The sequence below is a fragment of the Nestor notabilis genome, unplaced genomic scaffold (genome assembly GCF_000696875.1).
Source record: "Nestor notabilis isolate BGI_N333 unplaced genomic scaffold, ASM69687v1 scaffold4565, whole genome shotgun sequence".
NCBI lineage: Eukaryota > Metazoa > Chordata > Aves > Psittaciformes > Psittacidae > Nestor > Nestor notabilis.
The window spans coordinates 17,559-33,700 of NW_009927726.1; the positions used below are offsets into that span (position 1 = coordinate 17,559).

A 16,142-nucleotide genomic window follows, 5' to 3' on the forward strand; every position below is an offset into this window, starting at 1 on the left:
TGTAAAAGAAACATCTTGAATTTTTTATGTTATAGGAGGGCATACAGATATTTTCTGATCCTCACTATTGTGCCTTAAATAAGTATGTTATTATTAGCATCTTTACAATGTATAAAAGATACAGCTAGGAATTTAGCATTTCGTAATCTTATTCATGTGTAAACATAATTTTATGCATTATTTCAATATCACAAAATACATCTTAATGGAAGATGAAACTGGTCTGCACTTTCAGAGAGAAACATTGTAGTTGATGAACTTGAAGCATTAAGAGCACTGCATTGTGTCAGTGGAAAGCTAGTAGGTAGTAAGTTTGGAGATTTCGATATGGATTTATATATATAGCCTATGTTCTGTCACAGCAACATTAAAGATTGCAGTATAAGAAATTGTTTTAACAATCTGTAGTAGGTGCTAAAATGTTACCTGTTTCCCTGTTGCTCCAGACAGGCAGTCCACTTTCTATTCCTTCACCGATTCTGCATTTTTGTTTCCTTTAAAATAAAAAAAAAATAAATAGAAAAAATACTCAAGCACTCTTCCTAGATCTCCTCTAGCAAAGAACTATTGCATACAGACACAGCCATCATTACTGCTATTGTAAGCATCCCTCCATAAAGTACCATAGCAGTGAATTAAGCATGAGAAAGCCTCACTCCATCCTACAGTCACTAGCTGACTAGGCATCTCTGCTTCACTTCCCTGTTTATTGTGTGTTACACTGGCATGAGTTTTCAGCATAGGTCTCTTTTTCTGAAACTGTGCTTTTCCCTTTAAGGACTCTATATTTATCTTTTGTTTGTCTTTCTATTTATATTAATATGTGAATTGATGTTAAGCAATCAGAAAAACATAGTAAGTTTTAATAGAGTTCTTGTTTGATTTTGCTTGTTTATGTTTACTTTTGTTGGGTTTAGTTTTTCTTTTTATGCTGTTTTACTGTTAGGACCTTACTTAAAAGAGCACCTACAGTTTACTCTCTTAGGAAAGCACTGAAGAATTTTCTTCCCCTAATGTAATAGCTACTACTTACGGTTCTCAAATTCTCATTCCAGAAACTTTTAACAGGAATATTTTTACAAAGAAACCAGACTTGTAATTCTTTGTTTTGCTGACACGATTTGTCAGGTCAGATTATTAAACATAACTAACTCATATGAAAGAAACATAGAGAAAGTCCCAGAGTATCTTATGATCGGGTATTTATAGTGAGCTATTAATGGACATTGGCTCTACTGAGATCATTTTCAGTCCTGAAAATATCACTTTCAACTTAATAATCACTTCGTCGAAGTGTAAGGTCTTTCCTCTTTCAGAAGGTGAGGAAAACCAGTATATTTTCTCAATTCATGGGAAAATTACCAGTCTTTTTACAAAAAAGTAGTCTAGATTTAAAATATTCATTTACTGATTGTACTGTAGGTATAATCAGATACTAACTGTTATTTGTCTGTACATTTCGTTAACAGATTTCTTTTTGCTACATGTGCAATTACAGAGCAAGGCCTTGCAGTGATATAGGTGCATCAGGTAACAGATTAAATAATGCAGGTTTGCTATGAATTACTGCTGCTCAATTTTAAGTTGTTTCTAGAATTATTCCAAACTTTTTAAGTGGCATGTTGGCAACTTCCTTCATTTTGCTGTGCTTATTCATTTTGCTAATCAATTTATTTGCTTTCAGTTTTACATATTCAGTTTATTTTACCTTTTCCCTATATTTTTTGTTGATATTTTCAGGCTAATTCTCTTGAAAAACAGAGGTGGAAGCTGTGTTAAGGTAAAACAGATGAGAGGTTTGAGTCCAACAGAACATCTGTGATTTTAATCTATGTATATGTATGTATGCATGTAGGTGAATATGCAAAAGAACAGTGTGACTGCTAATGCATAGAACAATGTACATCTACACACATGAAACTTTAATGATTTGATTTGATGGTAGTTTTTATGATTTCTTCTTAAGTTTTAACATTTAGACTTAACATATAGTATCAATTGGATTTATTTCTATGTTCCATTGTTCATTACAATGTTAAAAGGGTAAAAATATTTTAAATTGAACTCTTTCAATTTGACAAACTTTTTTTAACTAATGCTATTCTTAAGTTTTTGGTTTTGTTTTTTTTTAATTATTAATTCCCTTGTGGTTACACCAGTGTGTTTCATTTCTGCCTGTAGTTGGATATATACTGCTGCAGTATTTTATATATTTATCCCTTACAAATATCCCTATCAGCTGGGAGGCTGATGCACATAACACAAATCTGCAATACCTTCCTGACTGCAAGACACAGTCTTAACAATATCTGTATTGAAACAATTAGAACAAAAGTTATGATTTAAAATAATAACCTTTATTATTTTAAATGTGTGTCCTTTACTTGCCCTTCACTTCCAGGGCCTCTGTGAACAAAACGAAAAAACATCCCAAGTCTTATTGCATATTGTCGTGGTTTAAGCCCAGCCGGTAACTCAGAAGCACGCAGCTGCTTGCTCACTCCCCTCCTCTTTCCCCCGCGCACCCTGGTCCTTAGTTTTTCTACTAAGGAAACATCAGAGCACAATTGTGATGGTGTTTGAGTGTCTAAAGCATTTAAGAGAGAATGATTATTTATCTGGAAACTGAGTTTTACTTATTTTTGCTGCTTTCTAGTAAGTAATGCCAGAACAAGTAGCTATTCGGTATGTTCAGTCTGTGGAACAGAGGCAAAAACTAGCACATCCCATTGGAATAGAAAACCTTTATCTGTTATAAATAGAATAACTTTTTGCAGCACAAACGTAAATACTTGGGAGAAGGCTGGACCTTGAGAGGGAGAAGTTCCATTAATTTATTTTAAACTATGTTTCATTTCTCTTGATACTTAAACTGTGATTGCTATTTCTATTACTCCAGATTTCACTTGAAGATTTAACATCTGCTTCCAATTAAAAAGCAGTGTTTCCCTATGAAAAGTGATCCAGGTTGTGCATATTTGCCATGTATAATTCTATGTATATATTCGATGATGATTCTGAAGATGAAATCCCTACCCAACAAGCTATTCAGGAAAGCTTACAAGAGAGGCATAAAATTGAAGCAAGGGGCAGTGCAACAGAGGATGAAAGGTCGTAAGTTATTACTTCTATTTTGGGTGTTTTCTTGGCATTGTTATAAGCATGTAGCAACCTTATTTTCCTTTGTGACTCCATATGTTGTATTGCTCTGACCTTGTCTCATGGGTACTGGAGACCACTGGTAGCTCACTTGTTCTGAGTTCTCACTGAAAAACTATTCCCCTCTCCTCAAAAATATGGAATGTATGAAACTTTCAGTTGATGTTTTACATCAATATCAAAATGAGTATAAGCTTTATGAAGAAGTATGTGATATAGAAATACATTGGTATGGTACCTTTTCATTTTATGTTTTTAACTGTTGGCTTTTGTGTGAAAAATCCGATATAGTGGCAAGGGGAGACCAACAAAAAAAGTGTTTTAATACATTAAATCCTGAAAAAGCATATATAACTTACAGAAATCTAGCATGTAGTCTAGACTTGAGTATTTAAATTTAAGGTATGATTATATCCTGAATTCATGTTAATTTTTACTTGGGTTTTTTTTCTGTTTATGCAGTTTCCAGTGTGTTACAAGTAAAGAACATGGAAAGATAATTGCAGCAATTCAGGCAGTTAAGTATAAATACACCACACTAAGCCTATACCCCTAGGAATCACTTGAATATTGCATTGTTGGGATCAGTCTTATCCCTGTTAAATCAGCCTAACTTTACTTTTGGCTACATAAATAATTTTTCTATAGTTCTACTAGGGTACCTGTTTGTACATTAAACTTTTATGCATTATTGCTCATGAGAGAATTGTATTTAAACTATTTTAGTCATACTATTATAAGTAAGTTTTTTCAATGTATAACTCAAAACGCTTTGTGAGTCAATATCATTCATTGATTGTTCCATTCATTCAACCACCCTTGACAAAACAAGTTGTTTATTCTAGATACACTGATGGGATAGATGGCACTCAATATATTAGTTGCCTGAATTTTGTTTTATGATGAGTCATGGGATACGTGTCTGTTATAAAATATCACAGGCCAAGAAGAGGCCTTGATGAAGTTGGTGAGGCACAGTTCTGCTTTTGAAGAAGCAGATCAGCAAGGCTGGCTTCCAGTGCATGAAGCTGCAGCACAGCTAAATAAGAATATCCTTGAAATCACTTTTAAAGGTACAGAGCCCTTCTGGTTTCCCACCAAAAAGTTTTACAAAGTTGTGTTTGATGAGTCATCCAGCTTCAAATGTGTTCTACTTTTCTGTATTTCAGCCTCCTCTGCTGTTACATGGGAACAGACCACTGTAAAAGGGGAAACACCCCTACTGGTGGCAGTAAGAAATTGCCTTGTAGAAAATGTCCGTTTTCTCCTGCTCAGTGGCTGCAACCCCAATGTTAAGAATGAAGAGGGAGACTCTTCTTTAGTTATAGGTGAATACTCAATAAAGAAGGGGTGGAGAGGTGGGGGAATGAGGTGAGATTGTAGTTACACAATTTAGGTTTCAGTTTGACATATTTGACTTCAGATCAATATCTAAACTATTTTGCTATAAGGAGCAAAATATGTTAATCTCTGTATTGAATATGTCTGTCCCTGTCTCTTTCTTAGACAATACCAAGGCTTTAAATGAGATGACAGTTCCAAGTTAGGGGCTGTCATCACACAGTTCTTAGCATTATTTATTAGTTCAAGTATTATCCTTACTGGTCTACTGAAGTATAGGAAGCAGAGAAGCTAAAATCTTTCCTCAAAGTCTGTTCCACTGCAGGGAGCTCCAGATGCCTACCATTTTCTATCCCTCAGCTATAAAGAGTTTGAGGTTCAGGTTGAACAGCTTTTTCCTCAAAGAATCAAATAGCTTTCTCCATGAAGAGCAAAGTGTCTTCCTCTGCTTTTCTTGGCATCATTTAAGCAGCGATCCCAGATAACCAGGTCTTCCTAATTTGTGCCACTACTGTTCTTCATGTCTGCAGGCACAAGACATTAATATTTGCTGTATATATGGTATCTCTTTCATTGCATCAGCTTCTCTTTCTTCAAAACCCATGGTAACTGGTTTTCAAAAATTATAGCAAACCAGTCTGCCTTATATAGAGCATAAAATAGTGTTCATCCCTACTCAGACATTGTTGGGAATAATCCAAGTATGACAAGTGAAGCCAGACAGGCCAAAATTCTTGGTTCACTTCTCTTTGATTTTGTTTGTTCTTTTAATTGAAGAAGGTACCATAGCTGGTATCACTCTTAGGGTGAATGCCATTTTAATTTGTCCATGCACAAACCCCCATAATTCTTGATTTGTAAAGAACCATATTTTGCCAAGATGTTTTTCAACTTGTACAGTACAAGGAGCACTGTAAGTTTCTCGGATGAACCTATTAAGTTTGTCCATGTTAGAAGGGTATTTTTTTCAAGACTCTTGTTAAAGGAAAGGAAAAAGGCTACCAACCATATGCAGGACCCCTGGTCCACCCTTTTGAAATGATGGTTCTAGTCTAGCTAGGCTAGATTAGTCTGCTAGACTAAGGCTGCTCAGAAATATGTAGAGAATTCCTAGATACTTTTGAAGTGCAGTATATTAAAATGCACCATCCCCCGAGATGGGGATTTATGGGATTTATTTAAAGCAGCCATATAGGTTACAGATAATGGGGTATCACAGGTTATAGTGCGCTGTCAGTGGTATTTCAAGTAGCTGTGGCACATGAAGCTCCTCTACCTAATCTGTCTTGATGAAGGGCACTCACTGTTCTACCCCACACAGCCTGGAAGATCAAAGAGAGGAGGAGGGAGAAGTGTTGCCTATTCATTCCACCCACTGGAGCCAATGCAAATTACTCTTTTAAGATCCCTCCTGACTTAACAGATAAGGTTTAATAAGCTAAGAAGGCATGTGACACAGTCATTTTAAACTTCATTTCATATTACGGTAACTGCTTATGAAGATTAAATAGAGCTCTCTGAGTAGGCCAGCTCCTGACCACACCAAGTCCCCGCTATATGATCCCTGCCTAGTGGAAGGAGAAGTTGTATTCTGTTGCATTACCAAACACAATAGGGGATTAGAGAAAGAAAAAGAGATTACCATAAAATTATTCATTTGTATAGTTAATGTTATCCTGGAAACAAAGAACAGACTTGTCAATAAGTTAAACCTTTTAGTGTAGTGTGACATTTCTCAGTGTATAAATAGCGCTATCAGGATCAGCTTGAGGTTTCCTGGGCTGTTGCATAACAGAAGCCATAGTGCATAGAATAGTATGGAATAACATTCGGGCTGACATTTTGCTTGTTGTCTTACAGCAATTAAACATGGTTCGTATGAGATTGCCTCTTTGTTGATAAATTCTGGTGCAAAAGTGAATTTGCAGTGTGTTCACAAGAGGACTGCTTTACATGAGGCAGCCAGACTAGGCAGGAAGGATCTGGTAAGGCTTCTCCTTCATTCTGGAGCAGATCCTGACCCTCGCAGTGGATATGGGCTCACACCTCTAGCACTGGCTGCACAGGTTGGCCATACAGAAATTATGGAGCTCTTATTGCAAAAAGGTGAGAATTGATTCTATAGGATGTTGTAGGAAGAGAAGGCGTGGGGTGGGGGTCTCTCTTGCCAGTGTTACAAATATTTGATGGGATGGTGTGAAGACCGAGCCAGATTCTTCTCAGTGGTGCACAATAAGAGAACAAAAGGCAACAGGCACCAACTGAAACCTGGCAAATTCTGCCTGAACATAAGAAAACACTTTTCTGTGAGGGTGGTTGAACATCAGAACAGGTCACTCGGAGAAGTTGTGGAGTGTCCATTTTTGGAGACACTGAAAATCTGACTGGACGCTGTCCTGGGCAACCTACTGTAGCTGGCCCTGCTTGAGCACAGGGTTGGAATGGGTCGTCTCCAGAGGTCACTTCCAACCTCAACTATTTTGTGGTTCTGTTTTACAGCTCAGAAGGTTGATTTAGTAACATGCAGAATTCACAATACCATGTCATTGGAGGGTTAGAGGTATTAATTACTGCTGGATATTCACAGTGATCAGTGTGAAAATCCTTGATGCTTCTTTGCAGGTGCAGATGTTCTTTCACAGGCAATGGATTGTGCTTCTGTGTTATTTGAAGCAGCAGGAGGAGGAAATCCAGATTCTCTGAGTCTTTTACTAGAATATGGGGCTGATGCCAATGTACCAAAGCACTCGGGTCATTTGCCAATCCACAGAGCTGCATATAGAGGACACTTTCTGTGAGTTAATATACTTAAAAATCAAATAATGGTCACACCAGAAATACTAATTTTGCTAATTGTACCATATTTGAAGCAGGCAGCAAATCTGTAGCTTTATAGAAGGAAATCTTTTTACCTTGTACATGAGAGTTTTCTGTGCCTGAATGCAAGAGATGAGTCAGGATAAAATCTTCATCATTCTAGGATGAACATAATTCACTTGTTACAAATAGTAACGCTGTCCAGTCTGATGTTGAGGTTCTTGGGATCCCCTCACTCTCTTTGGGTATGCCTCATCTCCACCCCATCATAGGATGGTAAATGGATTAAATAAACAACTAGATTTAGGGGGTAAGGCTTACCCCTGTTTTAAAGACAGCAAGGTTACTGGAAGATGTTTATACTAAAATCACAACCAGTAAATGAGAACCAAGTCTTCAATAGTGGCAATGTTGAATTGTGGTTAAGAATCTAAGGATTCTTAATTCCTATGTGACTGGTTTATATAAATTAAATATATTTAAATGTTTATATTAAATTATGTATGTATTTATGTCATAATGCATTGTTAATTCCTTAATTCCTGTAGGTTAAGCAATAACACTGTGCTCTCAGCATTTACGAAAAGCTTCTGTTGAGAAGGAATCATTGGTAGTAAGTCATTATGTGTAGTAAGTGTAAAGTCAGTATCCCTTAGGAATCATTGGTAGTAAGTCATTATGCGTAGTAAGTGTAAAGTCAGTATCCCTTGCTGGCTAACAATTCAACTACTAACAATTAAAGCCAGTGCAGAGGTGTAGCATGCCATGGTACTGGTTTGGAAGACTAAGACGATTTTATACTTTCATGATGAATTCTGAAGAGAAATTCAAAGATCGAGGTAGGTGAACCAGCAGGTTTCAGATTCTGAGTCTCTTTTTTTTTTAATTCTTTAGAGCCTTAAAAATACTAGTTCCAGTTACTAATTTTGATGCCATTAAAGAAAGTGGGATAAGTCCAGTTCATTCAGCAGCAGCAGGAGCACATCCTCAGTGCCTCGAGTTTCTCCTCAAATCTGGTTTTGATGCCAATTTTATGCTGGATCAGAGAGTTCGTAAAGGCTACGATGACCACCGGAAATCCGCATTGTACTTTGCTGTTTCCAATGGGGATATCTGCTCAACACAGTTGCTGTTAAATGCTGGAGCCCTGACAAACCAAGATCCCATCAACTGTCTCCAAATAGCCTTGAGGATGGGCAACTATGAGTTAATGAATCTCCTGCTCCGACATGGGGCGAATGTCAATTACTTCTGCAGAGTGAATACAACGCATTTTCCATCAGCTCTACAGTATGCTCTGAAAGATGAAGTCATGTTAAGAATGCTGATGAATTACGGGTATGATGTGCACCGCTGCTTTGACTGCTCTCAGGGAGGCACTTCGCATTCCCAGTACGTGACTGATGGATGGACTCCGACTGTTATCAAAGATACAATGGTACATCTATCAGATGGCTTCATACGTTGTTTTACTCCCAATATCCTTCCTAAAACTACATGAAAATGTACTTGATGCAGTGCCAGAAAAGGAAGTTTTGAATCTGTAAGAAAGACAGTTTACACATAAAAATAGGAACAGACAAGGCTTTAAAATTAAATATAGATGTTGCCATGAGGCCTGGTTCATGACAGCAAATGAGCATAAACATTATTTTTGACTTGTGGAAATGTAGCTAACGGTATAGAATTGGCTCCTCAGGGTGGTCTTGTCCATGCTCTGAAAGCAGGGATGTGCAAGCTGGCTCACTGGGTTGTCCGCTATCCTAGCACTAATACTGGAAGGCTGTTGTAAGGACTCCTGGAGCTGGCACAGGAAGCACTGAGCTGAAATTAACAAACCTTGACCAATCTAAGAGGTTCTGAGAGCATTAGTGTCATTGTTTTTAGTCTGTAAAGTGCACTTGAGCCTAATAAACCCTTCTTTAACCTGAAGATAAGGGGTGTGGCAGGCACTGTGCTGATGCATCTCCCTGTTCAGCTTGCTGGGACACGAGTCTAAATTCCACTTATACAGCAGTAGCACTTTTGTAAGTACTTAAGCAACTGTGTATTTGGTAACTAAGTTCATATTTGGATCTGGTACAAAATAGCCATCACTCAGATTTTCAGATTGTACTAGTGAGGCTTAATGCAAGCTGTGACAACCCGTGAAGCTCCCCTGCCTGACAGAACACTCATTCTTCCTGGCATTCTGCTGAAGTTACTTAATTAGCTCTTGCCCTGCAGAAGTGTAAGTCATTGAAAGGAGTGCTGAATGTTATCTATTAAACATTTTGTTTCTATCAGTTCTGTGAAGTGATAACCTTGTCATGGCTGAAGCATCTGTCTGGGAAAGTAGTGCGAGTGATGTTAGATTACGTCGATCACGTTAAAATCTGCTGGAAGCTAGAAGCAGTTCTCAAAGAACAGGAACTCTGGCCAGACATCAATTTGATTTTAAGTAAGTATGTGATGTTTGCGTTTGAGAAGACAAACAGCTGTTTGGGGATTGGGGCCATTTTTGTTGGTAGTATTTTAGTTTTCTTTACCTCAGACTGTGCTTTTCTTGACCCTTGTTAGGCCTGAAATTATGCTTTGACAGTAAGAGACCTCTTAAACATCAGCCTGTGTAGGATTTAAACTAAGTTTCTCTCACAAGTCTAACACAGTAACTGCACAATTTCTGTAGAACACTTGGGAGCTTTAATTACAACAGACAACGCAATTCTCTTAAGAGGGGAGAAAACCCTTTCCCCTGCCTCAAGTTGGTAGAACAAGTTTAATATAGCACTAGTTTTAATGGAGTGATTTAATTATAATCTAGATTAATTCTATGTTCTTTTTACTTGTACATAGATTAAGAAGTAGTAACCCAAAATCCTACTTTCAGTAGCTTCTTCAGGTTGACAGAGAAACGACACCATTGTTTGGGGTTAAAGTACATTCCCCAACCATTACTCCTTAAACTTACAATAACCTACATTTAGCCAACTTGACAGAAACAAAATCTGTTGATTTAGCTGCCAATGGCTGTAAATATAACTGGAGATGGACTGAGACAAAAAGAGTAGATCCTGACAGGTCTGGTTGTCCAGGGACAGTCACATTCATTTTATCTGTCCATTTGCAGTGAATATGCTGCAATATAGGGAAGAAAGCTTTTGAAAGGTAGCAGAGTATTGAATAAATAAATTGAAGAACATTTAATAAATGAATTACATCAATCTTGCTTTCTCATTTCTAGCAAATCCTCGCTCTCTGAAGCATCTTTGTCGTTTGAAGATACGGAAATGCATGGGCCGTTTGCGCCTCCGTTGTCCTGTCTTCATGACCTTCCTTCCACTGCCAAACTGCTTGAAAGACTATGTACTGTACAAGGAATATGACCTCTATGGACAGGAAAACTTCACAGGCACCTACAACCTCAACTGTACATAATTATTAGTTCTGTATTTTGAAGGGAATGTTGGCGTGGATAAGACTGTGTTTTCTATTGGGATTTTATCCCCCATGTGTATTAAGGAATACCAGCATTCCCCCTCACCCCCTGAGGAAAATGGGGAGAACCCCAAAATGTAAGTATTAGTGATCACATTCTACGTATCAACTGGAATATAAACCATCTGTAAGTTACAGCAATAGTATTTTAAATGCTTAGTGTGGAAAGTTAAGGAACTGCAAAATGCAAGCTTTGTGTTACTGCTAACTTAAAGCCTGTCATGACAGATAACACTACCCCCACTGCAGGGTTAAACTCAGTTTAGTTAAAGGTCAACAATTTAACGAATTTTTCTCTTGCACTTCCCTTTCTCTTGCCAAGAAATAAGTTTTATTTTGAATTTCTACAGTGAAGTTCTGCAGAGCAGCGTAAGTAGGGTGGGTTTTTTTCCTCAATGAAGCAATCCCACATTCTAAGCAGTGAAATGGGATTAACAGCCACAGAAACCTCTGCTTAGCAGCAGCTAGCATAAAATACCAATGTCACAACAAGCAGGCACTATTTCTGACAGACGTGTTAGTTCTGCAGCTCAGTCTCAGGTACTACTAGTATGTATCATCCACCATGTATTTTGATTACTCTTGCTCGAACTAGGTTTTCCTCCTGCAGTGATGGCCAAAGGCATGCTTGCAATTTTGGGAGTTTCTCTTTATACAGTTGGAATGTAAGCGTTTGGAGCACTACCTGTCAGCAGTCACAGTTGTCTTAGGAAGGCTTAGAGTGTACACACAGACACAGAGCCTGTTCTTCTTAAAAATACTGCTGTGAGTCTGTAGTTTAGAAAAAAGAAAGTTTATCAACACAGTTGGCATTAGTAGTATTTATTCCTTCATTATCAAGTAAGCATAGATTTTTTTCTAGTTATACATGCATCTTTATCACAGAAGTTACATAATTCAAAAGTCTGCTTTTCCCCAGAAAAATCTACAAACCTTATAAAATACAAATTTAACCATAATGTAATTATGACCCTTTGTTTTTTACATGGTGTTTATCATGTAATAAACTAACAAAGCCCATGAAGATATGTATCAGTACCCATGTTAATAGTTGTGCTGGTATATATAAGCCTCTGTACACGTGAATTCTGACCATTATAACCACAGCTCTGCAGAGTGCTACACCTTGCCAACCACACCAACATGTGCACTAAACAGGCAGCTACAATGTTTAAGAGTTTTCTTCTACTGTTCAGTCTTCTGATTGTTGCAAAAATAAGTTATCAGCATTCCCAAGTACAATAACTTCCTCTGAGGTTATATGGCTAATGGTTAGAATTAAACGGAGATACACTTTGACAACAGAGCAATATAACTGCGTGTTAAAACTTTGTGCAGAGGAAGGGAACAGATCCTGTCACCGATAATGGTGCTTCCTGGAAGTCAGTGTTATGAAAATGCAGGAGGGTTTTGCATTAGTACAAATCCCACCCAGAAATTTCCTATAGTTAAGCTTTTATTTAATCAACAAAACATTGACTGAAGCCCTGGCACAGCAGGTTTACTATCCATGTTTCCAAGATTATACAACAATCAAAGTTGACACAAATATGCCACTGAAGGTTTTTAATACAGCTATTCAGGGAAAATGCGCAAGTCAGTCTCAAACATTGCAAAAATCACTTACACTTCACTAGAACAGGACCAATCCAGAACATCATCATAAGGATTTGACCACTCTATTATAAAAATGACCTGAAAGATTGTACAAAATCCTTGGCTTGCAATATAAACTTCATTAGGAATACAAGTGCATTCACAATGACACACTGACTTGTTCTTGTCATGACAACTTAGGTACCACTGTGGCAAGGAGAAAAATCAACTTACAGCTGGGTTAAAAAAAAAAGCCTCAGAGACTGATTGACTTGCAAGATATTCTGTAAAATAGAGCAGCAGAAAGAATGTAAAATACCAGCTCTCACTGTTAGACTAGACAATTTCTCTGTTAAATTCACTAAGCAGAGGCAGGTTTTCTTTCTCTATGTGAATTATTTCTGAAGCAACAAGAGCCTATATCGTAACATAGTTTCTTCCATTAGCTTCTCCAGAATTCTGTGCAACTAATTGATCAGATTTTACCTCGAACTTACGTGCAGGCACATTTGCTTCTTTATATCAATGTACATAAATTGTATCTCCAAAACCAGCTTCAGCTGTTTCAAAATTTTTAGCTCTGGGTTTATATCTATATAAAGATGAAATGTGACAGCACTGTAGAGGGGGAATGTTCCTTAACTCTTAAATATTACTTCATTGTTAGACAGTCAATTGTCTTCACACAGTTTCAAACCTAAACAGATGAAGGAAGTATGATAGACTATCATATTCAAATTAGTTTACACTACCTGCTCATAATCAGGTATATATGGCTGTGCTGCATATGACTCTTAACTTGTCTTTGATTTAAACTTGGAGAAAGCTGTTAGTGGCCATAAAGGAGTGCTGGGTATTATCTATACTGCAATAAAATGCATACCTATGAGTATACTGTTGATATATCCATGCCATTACATACATAAAGAATGCATGTAGCTTGGAACAACGGGCAGCAAGACTTGCTTGGTCTGCATCGTGTAAATTTACCTAGTGTAGCAAACTCAATATCCCCTTACCTAAGGGGGAAAATGTGGCACTAACTACGAGATTGCAATTGGCAGCATAAAAAATTAGTCCTCACAACACTGCAGCTGCAGCACCAATGCAAAGTCACTTTAAAATCACGTACTTGAAAGAGTATTTTCAGGGGTGTCTGAAGTACTAGTAGATGTACATGAAACAAACTACAACTTCAGCTGAAAGTGCTTGAAACATCAGGCTGTAGGTAAAAGGCAATATTAAACAAGATCAATAAATTACAGGTGAGGAAACCAACCAGTAATTTACTTACAATAATAAGATGCTCAAGTGGTAAAATCCTACCACAGTAGTTCCCAGGAGGACAGGAGGTGTTGATTATAAAAGTCATACTCTCAAGGAAAATACTAAGCACTTTTTTTTTTTTTTTTTTAATTAACAAAAGTGTTCTCCAATGATGTAGTTCTAAAACTCACAGGAAATAAGGTACTAAATCGTTTTTTACTTTGGGGAGAAGGGCATGAATAAAACCTCAGCAGCTATTTTTTGCCTTGAGGTGAAAAGCCGTATGATCCTCCACCCCTTAAGCAAAACCTCAGCAATGCTCACCCCACTGCTCACTCAGTGCACCACTCCTCTTAACCTCCTCATCTTTTCTGACCTGCCTTTTGCTCCTGCAGCTTTCATCACTCTCCCAAATGCTTTTTTATCTTTTTGCTCATTTTACACCAGTGAGACTCTCCTAAATAAGCAAAACCACCCCCCTTTATTCCATTAATGCATTTCAATCTGTTTTCTTTTACACTCTTCAATCATTTCCCCTTTTGTTAGTGGTTAAGATGAGAATTCTCCAACACAAACAAAATGCTCTTCACTCCTATGCAGTTTTAGAAAACTACATTTAATTGCTTTTCCATCCAGGCTTTCCATCTATGCAAATGGAGCAATTCCATCATGCATTACTAAATCTGAGAAATCCTATATGACAGCAAATTCATCTGCCAACTTTACTCTCCTTTCTTCATCATCTTTGCAGATTTATGTCTAAAGTAGTAATAGTGGGTTTCAAGAAAAAATGCAGCCATTCAATTTTCTGACATTTCTTCAATAAGGCTAATACAAAACAGACATCAGAAATGCCTTCTCTGATGAGACTGCTAATCTATTAACTCTTCCATATGGAGCTGGGGCTACTGCAGTTAAACTACTCAACACAATCCACCCTACTCTGACAGGCTGGGTGACTAGATTCTAGAAACTGCAGACCACCAACTTCCTATTCTTCCTGTGCTGTTCCAAAACTACTTCATCTTCAGCATGTACCTGCAGAAGATACAGTAAGACCCAGTAACCTTGAGCTATGCTGTTGTTTTATTTGATAGAAAAGAGAAATATCATTAAGTGAAAACCAACAGACAAACAGAGAAACATGAACTGGAGTGATCTGCAGACACAACATGGCTGCCATGCAATGATCTGTAAGACAAGATTTAGGCACAAAAAGGGAAGAAATTGGGTTTGCTGCCTCTGTACATTTTTGTTGGCAAGAATTTGAAGTGTGCTATGGATGAGAGCAAAGAACAGAAGACTATATATGAAACAAAAATGCCACTCTTTTTTTTTTAGACAAAAACCTCAGATGTGTGTGGTCCATGTGACAGTGTGCTAGCCAAATCTGGCCACAGGGCAATGCCACCTGGTCTGACCGGGCAACAGCAAAAGCTGCTATTTCTGCAAGTGACAGGCTACTCTGGGGTCAAAAAATGTACTGGAGCAGGAGTTGCAAACTGACTCAGGAAGAGAACGTGGAGACTCAGCCTCCCCTCCTCTCTCAAGGCAGGGATACTATGACCCCTTCCACAGCTGCTGAAGCCCTTCCCCAGGCTGCGGTGCTCCAGGAGCTCTGCTCCTGCTGCAGCGGACTCTGTCAGTCCTGCCGAGCACTGAGAGGGCAGCACTGCTTCCCCTTGTCTCCTGTGACAGGAGCCAGAGGCTGGGAACTTCTGCACTGTGAAAGGAGACAGCTGCCAGCACGGGGCCACTCCATCGCATGAGGAGGGCTGAGGACACTGATCCCTCCCTGCACCTACAGGCATCGAGCAGAGAGGTCCTTAGATTCCTCCCATACTGTATTGGCACTGAGCAGCTCCACCCATGGAGGGCTGGGCCATCACCAGCTGATGGGGAGGTATTCTGAAAATTGCTTCCATTCCTGAACACCAGAAATGCCCTGCAATGAACTATAAAACACTCATAACTGTTATATTATAACTTGGAGTATAAGTATATTCTTCTCTTTCTATATTTTGTTATTTTCATGCCACTATTAGATATATTCTGTTCCACTGGATTTTAGTATTTATAGTAATTAGTGCAAAAATAAATATTTCTCTTCAAACAAGTTTTCTCTTCTGGAGCAAAAGGTGAATGCACATTTAGTACTATACAAAATAAATATTACATAGGGTATGGAATATGGAGTTCAGATTACAAGCTGTAAACAGATACTGCTTTGAAACATGTATTACAGGATTGATTCTAGGATGTAGGATTAGCATAGCTCCTTACTTCAGAGCTAGTACATTCTGTCTGCAAAATCAAGTTCCATCAAAAGACTTAAGAGAGCCTCAACTCCTTTTCAGTGAATGTAGTGTACTCGTGGCAAGGCATTTACATATGCAGAAGATTTTTAAAATTATGGAATTCAAGATGTTCCTGCAACTCTAAGAGTGTTTAAAAAGTGAACTCAAAGGCTTACAGCTTTTCATTAC

The 16,142-nt window shown here is 38.0% G+C and overlaps 1 protein-coding gene across 1 annotated transcript; it reads left to right on the forward strand.

Moving 5' to 3' along the window:
- Nucleotides 1–2,983: 2,983 nt before the first annotated feature.
- ASB14 (ankyrin repeat and SOCS box containing 14) lies at nucleotides 2,984–10,734 on the forward strand. Its single transcript, XM_010014171.1, has 9 exons — nucleotides 2,984–3,111; nucleotides 3,622–3,673; nucleotides 4,097–4,232; nucleotides 4,329–4,487; nucleotides 6,361–6,606; nucleotides 7,123–7,294; nucleotides 8,212–8,755; nucleotides 9,604–9,757; nucleotides 10,541–10,734. The coding sequence occupies exons 1-9, from the start codon at nucleotides 2,984–2,986 to the stop codon at nucleotides 10,732–10,734; spliced, it is 1,785 nt and encodes a 594-aa protein (XP_010012473.1).
- Nucleotides 10,735–16,142: the final 5,408 nt, after the last annotated feature.

What these genes read in the sequence shown, in the direction of transcription:
- ASB14 (XM_010014171.1), top strand. Translation starts at nt 2,984, where the DNA reads ATGTATAATTCTATGTATATATTCGATGATGATTCTGAAGATGAAATC. An exon ending in AGTGCAACAGAGGATGAAAG is followed by an intron (nt 3,112 to 3,621) that starts GTCGTAAGTTAT and finishes CTGTTTATGCAG; the next exon opens with TTTCCAGTGTGTTACAAGTA. An exon ending in AGATAATTGCAGCAATTCAG is followed by an intron (nt 3,674 to 4,096) that starts GCAGTTAAGTAT and finishes TTATAAAATATC; the next exon opens with ACAGGCCAAGAAGAGGCCTT.